This window comes from Aspergillus ochraceoroseus, assembly GCF_002846915.1.
Source record: "Aspergillus ochraceoroseus IBT 24754 chromosome Unknown P175scaffold_10, whole genome shotgun sequence".
Lineage (NCBI taxonomy): Eukaryota > Fungi > Ascomycota > Eurotiomycetes > Eurotiales > Aspergillaceae > Aspergillus > Aspergillus ochraceoroseus.
Window position 1 is genome coordinate 402,542 of NW_024468485.1, and position 16,940 is coordinate 419,481.

A 16,940-nucleotide genomic window follows, 5' to 3' on the forward strand; every position below is an offset into this window, starting at 1 on the left:
GCCTTTTCAATCATACAATGGCTCTGCGAGCGCTGCGAAGGGGAAGAGTTTGAACGCTCTGTATACGAGCTCGGCCTACTCTGCCAAAGGGCAATGCTTTATAGAGACGCCGCCATCCGAACATTAGGGTTTCAAACTGTTAGCTCTCTTCTCAAGTCGGATATTAGAGCGAAAAAATTTAGCGACCTTCGAAGTGCTCGGCCTTCAGACTGGATGTATTCACCAGACCAGAGAGACTGGTGGGTCAAATTTTCCAACCAGCTTGGATGGGTTGCATGGCATATTGCCAACAATCGAGTGGACGGAAACGATACCAAGAAATTATTGGAATCCTGGGGGTATCCGAAAGCTTTGTCGTGGCAAGCAAACTTGACTTATGCAGATAGCTGCATAGATCAGGAAACCGCCCAGAAGCTCTTAGTAGGATATCTACTTCCCCAAATTGATATAGAGTTCCTTGAGATTTCTCAAGGTGGAATTGAAATAGAATGGGAACCTTTCCTGGAATGGGTCTTCCAAAACGGACATTCTGCCCTCACTTACTGGCTACTGGCCAATTGCGCCAATATTAGCCAGGATTTTCCACGTATGGCCATGGAAGCGTTCTTTTTTGCGGCAAAAAAAGGCTCTGACTCGGCTATCCTAACGCTGTGCCGACATGGCGCGGATATCAATGCTTTGGGGCTTGTTGAAGGCTGTGCAGCTTTAGTTAAGCTTGTTGCTACGAACGATAAGGAGGGGTCGGAGATGCTACTTGTCCACGGTGCAGATGTGAGTAAATGTACCAAGGAAAATGGATATTGTGCTTTGGAGTATGCAGCTGGACAAGGGAATGAGGAAATTCTACTTCTACTCCTTCAATACGGGGCAAGTATTGAACAACGAGACTACGCAGGTTTTACGGCGCTACATATTGCCTGCAAAGAAAACCGTTTGAATACCGCCAAATTACTGATAGCTAAGGGAGCCGACATTGAAACTATTGCAGCAGGTGGTCGTACGCCTCTCATCTCGGCTGCTACAGAAGGCCATCTAGAAGTGCCGGAACTTCTTCTGAAAAAAGGAGCCAGACTTAATGTTATAGATAAAGACGGCCGCACAGCATTGATCCATGCAATACGTGCCGGATCTGAGGAGCTTGTCCGCCTATTGCTAAGCTATAATGCCGAGGTATATCACACAGACCCGTTTGGAAGGTCACCCCTCGAGCTGGCTAAAGAATTGGGATTCCCGGAGATTGTCAAGCTTTTGAATGAAGCAATGTAAATAGAGATGCCTTTGCTTTTTATGGTCTTGGATATTATTATGTATTACAGATATAGTTAGTGTATACTGCGCATAGGTACCACACCACCTTGGATAGACCCTAAACCGACTCCATCTCTCGGTGCTAACATTCTACTCCGTCCTCGTCTCCTTTCTCTCTAATTCCCTGTTCATCAATATTGCTGGTCGTGATCTGACTCCACGCCTGGGCTTTTGGCCTCCTCCTCGGCGCTAAAGCACGGAACCAATTGGGATGCGAGATGCCATCCCGTCACCTCGACTTAGATGCATTCTCTAAGCGCCGACGAGGGGCCATCATGCAGTAGTCGGCTTAGAATGTTGCTCGTCTCCTCATGTTTCAATCTGTTAACCCCACGGCTGGAGAGCTGCTTTTAAAAATGCGACTGCCTCCTGCGGCACTTTCCCCAGCTCCTGCATCTTTCTTAATCCTTCCCTCATCGAAACCCACGACTGTTGTTGAATTCACCCTAGAAAACATATTCGACTCTCTTTGCTCTCTCTCTCTCTATCTTTCTCGGGCAATCTGGAGTTGATCTCCTGTCCCTCATCTAAGGGTGAAGTAGAGCTACAAATCAAGGAAAGAAAGTCTTCTTGTGTAAGTTTATTATAGCTCTCCTCACTCCAGTCTCTCTTCCTATCTTCATAGTCTCAATAAAAACCCGTCAATAGCCTTTCAATCTCTACATAAGATCACTGACAATTGGAACAGATTATATATAGATCCTCGAGATCCTGATCTCCCGTGGAAGCTCAATATGAGTACCATGTTGCAGCAACAAGCCCACTATCCCCCTCCTCCAACACATGGAGCTCCACATTCCCGTACGTTTCCTTCCACCATGCAAGTAACGCACATTTTAACATAGATCCTTCTTCAGAACCTCAGACTATCTCATGTAAACTCTTAGAAACTCAGTTTGCTTAAAGCCACATCTCATTGTCCATATAGCTTTCCCACCCCCTCCTCAAGCCTCACCAGGTTTCCCACCACCAAACTTCAGCTATCCTCCTCCTCCTAGACAACAGCCTCCTTCACAGACGGAATTTTCAACACCACCACCGCCATCTGTAAGCCCTCCAATAAACGAGAAGGCTCTAATCATTCAGAACGATGCAACATTTGCTCCTCCGCCCCAATCGCCCCCGCCTACAATGTCAATTCGCCATTCCAAGACAGAGTCAGCCCTAGGAGGCATGGGCTTTATGGGAGCCGTGTCGACCTCTGCAGACGATGTGGGAACCTTCAATGGCGGAAGCTACAGAATCAGTCACCGGGACTCAAACTCCCTGCTCACCCTTCAGCTGGCTGTTGGATGTCCGCTTCGTGTGAAACCTGGTTAGTGATGAAATTCACCTTTCTTTCCCTGCAGAAACCCTGGGCATACCTAATAAATGCTAGGTGTTATGATCGCAATGTCCCCCACTATATCCCTGAGAGGCTCCGTTACCTTCGGTTTGAAAAAAGTAATTGCTGGTGGTGAAATGACCATGTCAACATATACTGGTCCTGGAGAACTGCTGGTCGCTCCTACTGTGCTCGGTGATATCACCGTCATTCGATTCAGCGAAGGCCAAGAGTGGAAAGTCGGCAGGGACGCCTTCCTCGCTGCAACAAGTGGCGTTAAACACGAATACAAGGCCCAGGGCCTTGCTAAGGCGTTCTTCTCAGGAGAAGGTCTCTGGATTTATAAGTTTTACGGAACTGGCTTGCTCTGGATGCAGAGTTTCGGAGCTATCATTAAGAAGGATGTAAGTACTTATTCCATCTAGTTTTAGTCTCCTCGCCTTTCCTTCCTTTTACCCCGAGATCATGCTATACTAACACACTTGAAATGCCCAGCTTGCCGACGGAGAAACGTACTTTATAAACAATGGTCATCTCGTCGCCTGGAATTGTGATTACAAGCTCGAGCGTGCCGCCTCTGGAGGTATCATCTCCAGTCTTAGTTCAGGTGAAGGTCTGGCCTGTAAATTCACTGGACCTGGTACTGTCTACATGCAAACTCGCAATGTGACTGCATTTGCTGCACAAATTGGAGCAGTGAAGCTTAGTTGAGTATATTATTTGAATCTATCATGTTTTTCTGTCATGTATATTTGGATCATCATTATCCTGACTGCCTGTCATTTATGTAGCGTTTTAGCCATGAAGCTAGTCTTTTATTTACTTACTCATTCACTTATTTATTCATTCATTTATTCCATTCCATTCTTCTCTCTCTCTCTCTCTGTCTGTCTCTCGCTCTGTGTGTGTGTGTGTATTTTCATTTTCATTTCCATTCGCTTTACATATCCAGTAAAACTAACACTGTACCTTTTACATACAACATATTGCATACCTAAGAGAATATAAGGTATGTCTCTCCCTATTCCTTCCCCAAATTTATAAACAGAAAAAGTGGATCATTTTTATTAACTCGTAGTGAAAAAGGGAAAAGAAACAGACAACTATACTTATAAAAGGTCATATCAGTCAATCCATATACCTATCATGTCATGCTAAAAAAGGTCTTCACGTCGTCTCTTACTTACTTCCCTGCCTCCCGCCTGCTTTTGTTTCTTTTCAAGCCCCCTCTTCCCTTCCACCGCAAAAACAAAGCCACTGAGCTCATCCATTCCCCTCTTAAAATGTTCATCGTTACCCATTGATCCATATGAAAGGAGAAGCAGAAGAAGAAGGGGAAAAAAAGTCTTTACATAGGAAGAAAGAAAGGAAAAAAGGAAGAAAGAGTAAGAAAACGAAAGGAACACCCCCACCAAGAGATAGTAATAAAAAGAAAGAAAAAAAGAAAAGTAGTCCGTAATAATTTTTGTTTCTTTTTTTTTTTTAGTTCTATCCCCGGATATACTAGCACTCTTCCGCTTATGCACATGCTTAACCCTGCCTCTTTCTGCGGCCAACTTGGCCACGGAAACCGGTTTTGATGGCGGCGACGGAACGACGGGAACCGCAGGAGTTGCAGGTGACGAAGTACAGACGGTTCTCACCCTTGTTGAGCTCTGTGTCGGGGCTGCGGCAGGTCTTGCAGGTAACGTATTCAACTGATCTTGGTTAGATTTGGTTTTATGAGAAGATGGGCAAGGGAAATGGTATCTACCGATGTATCGTCGCAGGACGTTCTCAATCTGCTTCTGCTGGAAACGACCCTTGATAACCAGACGCCTGCTTCCGTCCACACTACCGCTGGTACCCAATTCGGCGAACAAGAACTGCATAACGTGGTCGTCGGAACGCTTCATACGCTTGCAAATATCGGCGATGTTGGCGAAAATGGTACGACGGTTACCTTCACGCAGACATTGAGGGGGAGGAATCTTGTAGGACTTGGAGCCGCTAGAGAGCAGGTCGGGGTGGTGGCTCTGGATGAGGGAGAAGAATCGGGAGACGAGCAGCGTGTAGGGGATGGGTTGGGTGGCGTCGTGAGCCCAGATGCCGGTGCCAGCTTCGAGATCACCCTCGGGCACCTCATCTTCCTTCTCTTCGGCCTCCTTCTCCGCAATACCAGCCTCAGCCAGCTTAGCTTCGAAATCGCCAGCGTCGGCCTTCTTGACCTTCTTCTTCTTCTTTTTCAGGGCTGTGGGGTCGAACTCGCCGTCCGCGGCGGCGGGGGCCGTGTCGTCGCCGGCTTCTGCATCCTTGGGCTTCTTGGTCTTCTTCTTTTTCGAAAGGCCCTTGAAGAGTTCGGTTACTTCGTCGACGGACTTGTCTGCTATAAGAGGTGGGTTGGGATGTTAGGCACAGCTATATATATATATTTTTTTTTTTCCTCTTCGAAACCTTCCACGGGTGGCGGAGAAGGGGAGAGGGGGGAAGGAAGCAGACATACCCTGCTCTTCAACAACGGGCTTCTCAATGGCCTGTGTCACTTCGCCGTTCGTATCCATGATGATGGAGCCTTCACTGAATGCGACGGACTTGCGTTGCTTTTGGATCGTGGGTTCAACCTGCTGAAGCGGATCCAGTCCAGACAACACGTTAGTGGGGTGATAGATGAGAAAGAAAATCCCAAAAAATCGCCAAGAAAAAAAAAATCAAAGACGGATGGGCAAATGAGGTGTGTGAAAAGATAAAAAAAAATAGACGGAGGGGATTGAATATCACTCTCCGGCGCTGAAATGGAGCGGCAATGCAGGCGAGGTTGGGCTGAAGGTGACTTCGTGACTGAACGAAATATGCAGAAGAAAATGTGGGTGATCGGTAAAGTACAGAGAAAACAGGGTGTGACGTACAGTCTCCGCCATATTGGGAGTTCTCGAGCAAGCGTGGGGATTGCAGTCGGCGACACTCCCACCAAGGATTCACAAACGAAGTTATATCTTACCGGTTCGAGATGGAAATGATGTTCACGCTAGGTAAAAAGGTGCGATATCTTGTCCTGTCCGCTGGGGAACCGCTGCTTCGTCGTGGAGTTTTGATGGCGACACTGTTATCGCTGGCGGTAGGTCACGTGGGCCCCTGATGAGTCAAGTTTCCGTCACCGTATTACCATTTTTACCGTATAGCATCACGTGATATACCGCCCCAGGCACCAAGGCACAAACCCTATGATTGGCCGGCTGACTTTCCCAAACAAACGTTGGAGCCTGAGGAACGCATCGCGAACCTTCCCCCCAAAGCTAACTGCCGGGCCTCTCTAACTACATATCTTCAGTCCCAACGACTCCTCAATGCTGCAACCCTCACTCAGGCGGTAGGCAGGCCACTGCTTGGTTCCAAGAAAACAAACATCTAGCTATTCCTGTTCCATTTACCAATTCGACTTCCTCTCCAACGCCTCCCACCCAGCGCCTCTCCCCCTCCCCCTCTCCGGAAAGCCGACCTCCGCACCTAACTACGTATCGTATCATTACTCTCGCTCTCTAGCCATCTTTCCGGCAGCCTCACTACACTATACCCCAGCTCACCATGTCATCCTCCATCCCCGCCTCACCCTCACTATCCGCCTCAGATCCTTCTCTCACTACATCAGCCTATATGGTTTCCTCTCCGGACCGGCCATACAGCTCCAGCACAGACGACGACATCGCCTCGCTTCCGTCAGAGTCAACCTCGAGTTCGGATATTGATACGCTCTCAGATTACTCCGATGCAGAGGCAGAATGGCAAGAAAGCATTGAGCAGCTGGAGCTTCTGTTGACAATGGTTCTTGTGCCCTTTGTAGGGAAGTATCTGGGGAGGAAGTGTGCCCATTGGAGTATGTATTCGTCCCCGCATATAACATGCGAGAACTACGCGATGTGATGCGACGCTATGCTATGCTATGCGCTGGGGCGGCGTGTGGTGTCGGATCGCACCAAAAGAAAGTGAAGCAAGTTACTGACGATATCTTATAGGCTGGACCAGATTCATGGAGTGGAAGTATCCTATTGAAGTCGTCATGAGCGAAAAGGCCGCGTACAAGCAGGGCTCTGGCGGTGTCCGGGCTTATGCCTCGCTCTGATATCGTACAGGATAGGTCGAGAGAGAGAGAGTGGAACGAACTCGGGATTTTATTTTAGACTTACTTGCGTATTCTCTGGTCTGCTACGGATTTAAATTTGGGGATGTGCCTCTCTGCAGGGCTTGTGTACAGTATAATACGGTTGAGATCGGCGGGGGGGGGGGGAAGGGGAATATTGCAGTGGCTTTGGCAGAGAGATCGGTATTGTGTGTTTAGGAGAAGATGCTTGAGCCAGCAGCTACATTGGAGAGAAAGTGAGGTTTCATTTATCTATCCGTTTATTTGTTCCTCTATCTATCCACCTGTCTGTTGATATGCGAAGTGCTTAATTTATACCCAGTTGAATACAATGCAATGCAATGCTTATTATTAGTACTAGTAGTATTATTATCGTACTATCATTATCTTTAAAGTGAAGAAAGCCTTGCAAGCCGACAAGTAACACCTGATCTCAACTCAACCCAGCGCATTCGCAAAAAGAGATAACAAAACGGCTGTCAAGGATCTAAGTGTACAAACCCACCATCTGTCCAATCAAAAGTCACATACAAGACAACTTAAGGGTGCTTCTCCTGTGCTCCATAAGCCCGATCCCGAGCCACCTCCGCATTGGCACGTGCGATATCCCTTCTCTCTGCAGCCCCCTCCATACTTCCGAACTGAATCCCCATGTGTGCTAGAGCGGGCTGATGGAAATAGCTGGGGTCGCTGCTTCCCGGTGTGAGAAAACGCTCTAGCGGAGTCTCAAGGCATGCGGAAGGACGCTGTTCGAAGAGCTTCAGACTGCCTACGGTTTGATCCAGCTTCCCAGTGGTGGTGGCGGCGGAGATCTGCTGATCGATATGTCCGAGGTCCAGCTCCATATTAGTGCCTTCAGTCTGCATGTTGGCAACTGAGGCGGTCAACTGCGCATGGAACTGATGAGTCCGTTCTTCTGCGATGATCTGCTCTGCCCACGAGAGGACTCGCTCAGTGGGAGGTTGCTTGAGGGGGAGAAGAACGCCCAGATCAGCACTTGTCTAGCATGAGGGGGGCGGCAAAGATGAGAATAGGAGTACTTACACGATTCAGGAGCTCATTGTGACTTTCGAGATTGTCCTCGGTGAGTGGCTTCTGACCAACCCCGTCGTCCTTGGGTTTTTTAGCCTTGGTTTCCTTTGTTCCCATGGCGTTTGGATAACTGTTGATGCCAAGCGGGTTTTAAAGCTCAACAAAGTAGAGGGTTTAGGTTGAATCAAGGCAGTGAACGTATGCTAATGATGGGGTTGTTCACGGAGAAAAAGAGTGTGCTGAAGAAATGAAGGGGCACTGCAAAGGCATAGTCAGTCGAGGAATTTTTGAGTGTTTGCAAGCCTCTCTGCCCTAGGCACTGGCAAATTTCGCAGCAGTGAATGCCCTGCCAGCGTCGAGACCGGCACCGGCAACACGAAACCTGATTCCGGGCCTGTATATGCCATGCTGCCGTCGATAACGCTGACCTTAGGCTCATAATTTAATGAATAAAGCCAAAAGTCAAAAGTACGACATCCCTCTCAGCTCACTCCTAATTCTCACTCACCTTGGTCAGAACCCAATCACCCCGTGCACACATCAAGCTATTGTCCTCTTCTGGAATACTTGTTCATGGGATTTGCGGCGTACTCGACGACGGCAGCAAAGAGCTTTTTGACGCACATTGAACTTTTATAATATGTGGCTCATTTGGTGGAGATAGGAGGGGCGGCAGCCTTCCCAGAATCCCAGCACGTACAGAACGCCATCACAGCCATGCTGCAGGTGGATGAACCGGTCTGGAATATCACTTCATTTCATAGGGTCCCAGGTACCATGACTCTGGGTCCGCGTATGTCGGGGTCTGCTTTTCATCACTGTCCCCATCTCACAGCATCTCGGGCCCCTTGACCGAGGGTTAAGCACAGGAAGAGGAGGAAAGAGCAAAATTGGGTCACTCGAAGTGAGATGCAAGGAAAATTGAAAGCTTCAGATCGAGTGAGCGTATCGCAACAACTCTTCACTGCTGTCCTAAATCAAGGACCTCGAACATTTTCTCTCCGAACGATTGAAGATGCACTATCACCTGTTACACGGAGGATTGATTATGCAAGTTCATTCTTTGCCCAAAGGCTTTCTTTTCTTTTCTTTTTTTTCATATCGTTCCTTTCCGAGCAGGAGGGGAAATAAACGGAAAAAGTAACGAGAGAGAGAAAAAAAAAGAGCATAGATCCCAACTGGTTGGTCGTTGCTGTCAGTCAACCTTTAGTTACAGCATTAGGCTACCACTCGCTTGGTATCCAGACAATAAACTGATCAATTATTGTCCTGATGGAGTGACCTGACAGGCTGACATCCCCATCGGAATAAAGGGGGGTTCAGCAGAATCTTTTCTAACCAATAGTCGAAGTTAGTTTCCCAGTGGACTATCCGTTCATTTGAATTCTTCTTACCGGCTTTCTCCAGACCGAGTCAGTCCCAGGGTATCGGGCCCTTGATCAGCGGTGATTGCGTTTGGTCTGCATAATTATTATATTCTGACATGCTCATGTTATCCAAGTCTGCTTGGAGTGGCCGGAATATGAAGGGGAGAATGAGTACGCTTTCTGAGATGTAGGCGTCGCTACCATAACCATCTCTAATAGCCAGCTCTGACTCAAACGGCTGGTCCTATCTGAATATGATGAGACAAGAAAGAATCCTAATGGGATTGAAGTGCGAAGCCTTCTTATGAGGAGAATTATCATCCCTCCTAGATCAAGGATAGAGCCATGGACAGCACCCAGAGGATCCAATCAGGGACGCTATTTTTCCACTGCATCCGTGAATCGTACCCATTTGTGAAGGTATATCATCCAGAGTTAGGATTGGTTGATAGTGTTAGTGCATGTGGAGAGGGCAATAAAGAAGAAACAGAAACCTGATGAAGAGAAGGAGGTCGGGATTTGGTCTTACAGGCAGATATTGTGCGTTAATCCTGTTAATCCCGTGACCAACTCTCGCTTGAGCCTGATGTGAATAATCTCTTCCAAAACTTCAAGTTTCCTTGTTATTCAGACTCAAGTGATATCTAGGAGAACTAAAGTAGTGATAATCTTTATCCTATTTGTTCATCTTGCTGGTTATAGTCCTCATTCTATCTAGTCTCTCTTTCACCTTGAATTTGACTATTTGTACCTTGTTAGCTCCCACCTTCCTAGACTAATGGGCAATGAAAAAGCAATATGAGTATTACAGTATCGTGCTGATCTTAATCCTCTTGAACTGGGGCTATGTAAGCGACCGCTGTCAACTGTTGTGTTCCCAATATTTGGGTCTGCCGGGCCAATGATCAGAATCCTGGCCTCTGTTTCTTTCCTGCTTGGTACTATTTTGGGACAAGAATGCATACTAGAAAGATGATAGCAATGTTCTTGAGCTCATAATACTGATATTGAAGCTGATCATAACAAAACATTCTTATGTATGAATCCTGTACCATTTGTAGAGATCGATCCTAATTTCTGAACTCTATCTTCTCCCTTCATAGGTAACTTGTATAAGAAATAGTGCCATTTACCTATACAGGCCACTTAAAATTGCCAGAAAGAACAAAATCTGTAAGCAAATGATGCGACAAGAACTAGTTAGGGATTAGTATAATCGGTTCTGTCGCCAAAAGTCTTTCATCGAGTCAATATTCACGGCCAACGCGTTTTCTGTAAGGTCGTCTATCCCACAAGATTCTCTCAATCCCAAAACACGATCTTGGCTAGTAGAGAAAGGAAGCTCTCGGTCCGTATATAATGTCCGAGAATATAGCGGCTGGAAGCCTAAACGGCCGGGTCCTGTGGGATTTAAATGCTCATCCTGCCCCTCATTGTGTGAGAGATGAATCTCCTGCCTGATACGGGAGGAGTTTAAGGGCCTTTGCTTCTCCCAGACCCAATCACAGGAGTTCTGCAGGACTGAGGTGGCATAACCCTCACTGCTACATATGCTCTCGGTTTCCGCAGGTACAGAATCCAGAAAGTCATACGATGCATCCCACTTCGACTGCATAATTGCCTCGTATGCTGCATCAAATGCCTGGGACATCAAGGATACCTCCTTGTTGCATATGAAACTCGTATTTTCCCCCTTGTATTGTCGCTGACAGTGCACAGAGCCGCACTCCATGGCGTGATTAATCTGCCCTTGCAGAGAGATCCGCCCATCTTGTACGATGCCAACGGCTTCCTGACGTAACGAGGAAGGAAAAGCGGATATGGATTGAGGATCGAGAATTGTAGTGTTGTTTATCAAGCTGCTTTCTGATTTCTGACTCGTGTCAAGTTTCCGGGCCTTCCTCGGTGACTCTCCGATAGCTGTTTCATCTTCAGACGCATCACGCTTACGTTTTCGTGGGGTGTGCTTTGAAGATGATGATGCTGGTATGAGACTTGTGTTTCCTCGAAAATTCCACGATGGAATTCTCTGTTCTAGAAGGTATTTAAGCTCTGTGAGTGTCCAGTATTTCTTAGATGGGTCTACTATATTGTCATCGTATGGCGCACTCAGGTCGAAGTTAAGAAGCTGCATGGTATACATCTGAAGTGCGCATTCGGAGCTGGGGTTGAGTTCGTTTTGTCCCAAATTGGAAGAGAACATAAAGCTCCTCCCGTGTTCCTCGGATTCGCCACGCTGAATGGGGCTGTTGAAGCACGCATTAGAGGAATAAGCTCGAGCCGGTTGAGCATAGTCATCACTCGAGTGGCAGCGCACAGAGATATCTTCCTCATGTTGCATAGGCTGGTCCTTTCCCATGCTATGTGGTTGTCCCTTCAAAAATGCTCTCTCTGAAAAACTGTCTTTGGGCCCTAGATAGCAAATCCATGAGAATTAATGTATATTAGTAAAATTACTAGAGGCTCCTTACATCCATGTGGATTGACAGGTGGTGATGTTTTGCCTCTACTGAAGACCCCCATATTCCTGGAGGAGAGAAGCTGGTAGATGTTAGTTAGTCTGGCTCATCCCTCAAGGGCACGAACATAATCACCGTCAATCTACTTCGTGGCACATTCGATGCGTGGAAGTCCTCGTTAATAGTTTGTTTCCTTTTCTGTTTCGTCGACCTCTTTTTATGTACCCTCTCAATGTCTTTCTCGTTCGCTTGCCGGATCTTGCCTTTGTATTCGTAACGATTTTCCCTAGGCTTTGATCGCGGGATCCGTTCGTATCCATTCTCCAAATTTCTTGTAGACCTGGAGTGTTTCCCACCTCTCTTATATAGTTCGAATTGATGGGGATGCACTGGACTCTGCCTTTCTAAAGAAGGGTAATGCCGGCACTTTGTATGTTGTAACGATGGTAAATCGGATGAAACGTTGTTTGTGGGTATATTTTGCCCTTGAACCGGGACTCCTGTCCATATAAGATGAGGCGTTCAATATTAGTTTTTGAAACTTACCTTCAAAAGTGTAGTCCATATAGGAACGACCTTCTTCCTGGGGCTTTACTATATCCGCCTCGTCCAAGCGCGATAACCAACGCAGAAGTCCTTTGTCTACCCCAACATCCATCATGTACGAGTCCTTGGCTTGGTTATCCGGGGAGGATCTCATCAGAATAAATGATAGTGCTTATGGGACAGATTTTAGGATAAGAGGAGAGATTCCCGAGTCAAAGGCGGAAGGAACAAAGAAGAACCCAATACCAGGTAGTTGCATCGTCATGATGAGCAGCGAACAGGAGAAACAATGAAGGTTGGGGCTTAATCACTGCCTAAACTCCTTTCTTAAATTTCAGGCATTAATATTTAATATTTTAATACAACATCTGGATAATACATGCATGATCCTTGCTAATGAAACCAAATGCGGTTTGTTGGTAGGTTTTCAACTGGCCATCTTGGGGGAAGACAATTAGCTCTGGGATCCTGCCACTAGCAACCTTCAAGTATACTGTAGAGGGCCATTCTGAGTTACCAGCAGGGGGAGCTTCCATTGTGATTATCTTGGGTGATCCTTGTTACTCTTTACTGATGGTTATACCTGCCGTGTACACAAGCCCGGATTTGACAGTTGTGGCACTCCAGTATGAAGTCAGGAAGCCAGTCACCACATTATTTGTATTGGTGCTCCCCGTGGATCAGTTTCCAACAGCCAGGGTGATCGCAGTCGTGTTCTTCCCGGATCTGCTCCACCACTTGCTGTGCATTGACACGTTCGTACATCCAGTTTTCATCCCAGATAAGGGAGCATCGTCGCCAGCCCGCTTGTTCTACTAGCTACAAGACGTCATTGTTTTCGTTCGGCAGTGCCTACAGATACCGAAGTAGCTTTCAATTAAAGGGCCAATACACTTGGCGCATTACAGATTGGCACAGTATGTTCGATATGGGAACAGTGCATTTGGAGCACATCTACATGACATTTGATGTCCGTGCAGGACACACACTCAGCCAAGGAAGCGGAACGATTTCCGGCATCTCTGGAACTCCCCGCCAGACAATGTTCCCTGTCTCTCAGGCTCTGGATGATTGGTTCATTCTTTGAGATCTTGAAGCACATGGACAATCTCGTCTGAGATCTCGGCCTCAAGAAGTTTGAGTGGCTGTTCAGATGCGGGTTCCACCTGCCAGGCGAAGGCCAGCCAGCTTACGGCATGCGAATGCCCTTCTTTCTTCCTAAGCTGCTATAGCAAGAGCTACGCCATCTTCGAGGACAGCTCTAGCAATGCTGAGGGCCATGTCACGATCACAGACCTCTGTCGAATCAGGTACTGGTGTATCTGTTTTGTCCAATCGCGAAGAGCGCGTTGTCGATCAGTTTACTCATCAATTCTGCCTTTGCTTTTAGAAGTGTTGGCTTTTTCGAGGGGATCCTACCAGAGTACCTCAATGATGAGTCTTGGTTTGGTCATTCATTGTGGTATGGTCGGGGCATAATCGGCGGCTGAAACAAAAGGTAGACGAGGAAAGCGGGATAGTGAGACTGGAATGTTAGCATCAAAATCGAGTAAATCGAATAACACATCTATTGTTTTCATCTCATATTCCAGGCATGCACTCGATTTTCAGTACCAGCAAGTCATGTTATGTTGTTTCACTATACTGCCTTCCTTGTGAGCAACCAAAGGAGTTTTCGAGATACTCCGAGTACGATTCGCTGTACTTGTTAGAAACCATGGTCTAGATGCTCCGCTGGGTCAGATTAATCTAAGGCTAGCCCTTCATAAAGTTTGCAGCTTAATAGAGATAAAATCTGACTTCTTCTGTATACACCACCGGGCTTATGCTAACTCTGGTAGGTCCAATCAACCTAAAAGTAAGGCTAAGACTAATCGCCCACTTTTACAGAAAGAGGAGAGAGAGAGAGAGAGAGGAAGACAGAAAGACGTTTGGATTAAAACCCCTGGCAGAGAGCGCTTATACCTGTATACCGAACCTAAGTTTAAGATATTCTGGAACGGCACTGGAAATATACTGTAGCGGGGGTGCTATTGACGTTTTCGTGGCATTAAACAAACCCTTTACATTTCCCCCCCTCGGTGTACTTTTAGCAAAGTCCTCTATAGTTGGTAATTCATCCTGATGACCGTGAAAATGATGGAAATTCCCATAATGATTGGAAAAGGGAGACTAAAAAAGTCGATTCCCTACCATCCATTGATCCATTCGAACTATTCCTCCTCTACCATAGTAGTACTCCGTACCTAGTAACTCGTTAGGTACTACATAAGTACTAACCAACTTAGCCTCTAGATCCCACCCCCCGCTTTGTCGTCGGCTGTTGTCCACTTCCGTTTCTCTCAACAACTTTTTTTTTTCTTTTTGGTTGTCTTCCCCCAGCCGAGGAGGGGAAATAAATTATAGTAATTACCTTCCTAACATACTCGCGTCCTGCAATAATTCCGACAAAAGGTCTGCAGATTGCTGCTACAGGCGACCTGACCTTAGTTTTCCTCCCCGTGTCCACACCTCAGTCCGCCACTCACTCAACTCTTCTCTTCAATTCTCAGGCTTGATTAATTTCGGTATTATTAGAATCTTAGTTTAGTTATTATTATAATTATTATTCTTACTGTTCTTCTGGTTTCCTCTCTAGTCCGTCTAGAGTGAGTGCCGAGTAGGTAGTAGTGGCCTAAATCTCACTCAAATCACCACTAGTGCCACCCCTCTCTCTCTCTCTCTCTACCTACCAAATTTCTTTTCCCTTTCTCTCAGTTTCATCCTTCTTCTTCTCTCCTCCCTCTGAATTTCTTCCTTCCCTTTCTCATCTCTTTTCCTCGTTCCTTTCTCCGCAGCTGGAGCGCCTTTATCGTCCTCGTTGCTGCTCTCCCTCCCTCACCCACTGACCGACCGTCCTTCCAGGTTTCTTCATCTTACCCGGACTTCAAGATGACCAAGCTATTCATTGGGTCTGTCCATCCGTCTCCTATGGTCATCTACTCTCAATGACTATCTCATCTCCCTTTTCATCGGACCGAAGGCCCTCCAAACTGACACACAACCACCAAACTAGCGGCCTCGCATGGCACACCACCGATGACACTCTCCGTCAGGGTTTTTCCCAGTACGGTACCATCGAAGAAGCTGTGCGTGTCCCCCTCCCGTTCCTCTAAATTACCTAAGTTACCCCTCCTTCCTTAAGAAGCTTTTGGCTCACCCACCACAGGTCGTTGTCAAGGACCACGACACCCACCGTAGTCGAGGATTCGGCTTCGTCCGTTTTGCCAGCGAAACTGAGGCTGAAGCTGCCATGGATGCTATGAACAATCAGGAGTTAGTCTCTCTCATTTTGCTTCATCTCGATTTTCAATCGATTTTCTCGCTGATAAACTTCAGGTTTGATGGACGTATCATTCGGGTCGATAAAGCTTCGGAAAGACCTCCCGGCCGCAGCGGTGGATTCCAGGGCCGTGGTGGCTACAACAGGCCCGAGGGAAGCAGCTACCGTGGAGGTGGCGCTGGTGGTACGTTCCCATAAGCCTTTCTTCCCTTTCTTTTGAACACCAAGCAACCCCTAGTGGTTTATTTGAATTGACACCATCCACAGGCTGGCGCAACAATGACACCTCTGCCAGCTCTTGAGAGATTTGAGCCTGTGACTGCACCGTGCGCAGAGATCTACCCTACTTCATCACATTTATGCAGACTGCAGATATGATACATGATTACGCAGGAATAATGCCCAGTTTGATGGTGGATGGTGCCCGTGGTGAGACGACTAGTGATTTTTGGCTTCTATTTGGGGGATAATCGCGTGGTTTCTTTTCATTCGTGGATTTCATGTTCCTTCAGCTAGTGGTTGACATCTAATCTGGCATTACATGTTATGATGATCGTACCGCAATGAGTAAAAGAGAGTAGTAGCTCACCACCGTTTAGGGGATCTGATTTGGTTTTGCATGCCACAGCGAACACAGCTCATCTTCCCTTCTGCAGAAGACCGATTTGCGTACATTAGTCCGAACAGGTCTCGATCTTGATGGATCATTTGTCTTTTTTTTTTTTTTCCGATTGTCAGTAAAGGCTGTCTCAATTTCTCCGAGAAGATAGCATATTCCCGAGATCTTTCGATATATACCCGAAGAAGGATTGCCTTCCCGACACCACCTGGGGGATCCCTTTGACCTCGTCCGCTGCCGGAGCCGCATTACCCCTCCAAGTGACATGCGTGTCCGGCCGCACCACCACCACCATATTATCTCGTTCTCGAATTTTTCCGGCGTGGATTTCGTCACGGAAACCTCAATCCATCCACCATAGTAAAAAAAATATCCCACTCTCCTTCCAATGCTGGCCACACCCGGTCATGAAATGAAACAGAGTCCATTCCTTACAAAACAAATCATCATACATACCGGTTCTTCCATCTATCAGGAAAACAGGTGGAGCATGGCTGCCAGGTCTCATGCTTGGCGGGTATCTTTTGACATCCCACGTCAAAAGAGAGGACCCCGTTGTGGGAAATAATCGGTAAATTGTATCCTAAATCCAAGCTCGATCCCTCCATCTAATGTTTCTGGTCCTGAAGAATCGACGTATCGCTCGACGGCCCCGAGTACTTCATCACGCTCGCAAGAGACAGCATCTAGCGCCAGCCAATTATCTTGGTATACCTTTCCCAACATAGCATGCTCCGACAAGTGGCGATAAGAACACGTCAAGGCACGCATGGATCATTACTGGCTGTCCGCTCCATCCCGTACTCTGTACACTCGACGTAGGATCTCACCACCGTATCCGAGATCAAA

The 16,940-nt window shown here is 47.1% G+C and overlaps 6 protein-coding genes across 6 annotated transcripts; 3 read left to right on the forward strand and 3 right to left on the reverse strand.

Annotated features, from left to right (window-relative positions):
- Positions 1-2,051: 2,051 nt before the first annotated feature.
- P175DRAFT_0512249 (AIM24 family protein) lies at positions 2,052-3,343 on the forward strand (the record flags this gene model as incomplete). The annotated part of the gene is made up of 4 exons (XM_040898650.1): positions 2,052-2,109; positions 2,237-2,623; positions 2,687-3,036; positions 3,128-3,343. The coding sequence occupies 4 exons, from the start codon at positions 2,052-2,054 to the stop codon at positions 3,341-3,343; spliced, it is 1,011 nt and encodes a 336-aa protein (XP_040748912.1).
- An 819-nt stretch (positions 3,344-4,162) lies between these two features.
- Positions 4,163-5,529, reverse strand: P175DRAFT_0512250 (translation initiation factor eIF2 subunit beta; the record flags this gene model as incomplete). The annotated part of the gene is made up of 4 exons (XM_040898651.1): positions 4,163-4,329; positions 4,386-4,997; positions 5,115-5,232; positions 5,518-5,529. 4 exons carry the CDS (start codon positions 5,527-5,529, stop codon positions 4,163-4,165), a joined length of 909 nt encoding a protein of 302 aa, XP_040748913.1.
- Positions 5,530-6,220: 691 nt separating this feature from the next.
- On the forward strand, positions 6,221-6,728 carry P175DRAFT_0404669 (uncharacterized protein; the record flags this gene model as incomplete). The annotated part of the gene is made up of 2 exons (XM_040893012.1): positions 6,221-6,482; positions 6,622-6,728. Coding segments are annotated over 2 exons (369 nt in total), but the record flags the coding sequence as incomplete, so codon positions are not given.
- A 361-nt stretch (positions 6,729-7,089) lies between these two features.
- Positions 7,090-8,038, reverse strand: P175DRAFT_0504818 (uncharacterized protein). The gene is made up of 2 exons (XM_040897961.1): positions 7,791-8,038; positions 7,090-7,711 (listed from the first exon to the last, which is right to left on the reverse strand). Exons 1-2 carry the CDS (start codon positions 7,893-7,895, stop codon positions 7,286-7,288), a joined length of 531 nt encoding a protein of 176 aa, XP_040748915.1. The 5' UTR covers positions 7,896-8,038; the 3' UTR covers positions 7,090-7,285.
- A 2,146-nt stretch (positions 8,039-10,184) lies between these two features.
- On the reverse strand, positions 10,185-12,686 carry P175DRAFT_0560751 (uncharacterized protein; the record flags this gene model as incomplete). The annotated part of the gene is made up of 5 exons (XM_040901003.1): positions 10,185-11,557; positions 11,617-11,686; positions 11,740-12,104; positions 12,151-12,321; positions 12,530-12,686. The coding sequence occupies 5 exons, from the start codon at positions 12,684-12,686 to the stop codon at positions 10,353-10,355; spliced, it is 1,968 nt and encodes a 655-aa protein (XP_040748916.1). The 3' UTR covers positions 10,185-10,352.
- Positions 12,687-15,081: 2,395 nt separating this feature from the next.
- On the forward strand, positions 15,082-15,670 carry P175DRAFT_0512252 (RNA recognition motif domain-containing protein; the record flags this gene model as incomplete). The annotated part of the gene is made up of 4 exons (XM_040898652.1): positions 15,082-15,101; positions 15,206-15,278; positions 15,359-15,465; positions 15,529-15,670. The coding sequence occupies 4 exons, from the start codon at positions 15,082-15,084 to the stop codon at positions 15,668-15,670; spliced, it is 342 nt and encodes a 113-aa protein (XP_040748917.1).
- Positions 15,671-16,940: the final 1,270 nt, after the last annotated feature.

Coding starts and splice junctions, on each gene's coding strand:
- P175DRAFT_0504818 (XM_040897961.1), bottom strand. CDS start 7,895: ATGGGAACAAAGGAAACCAAGGCTAAAAAACCCAAGGACGACGGGGTT. Junction 7,712..7,790: donor ACAATGAGCTCCTGAATCGT/GTAAGTACTCCT, acceptor CTCCCCCTCAAG/CAACCTCCCACTGAGCGAGT.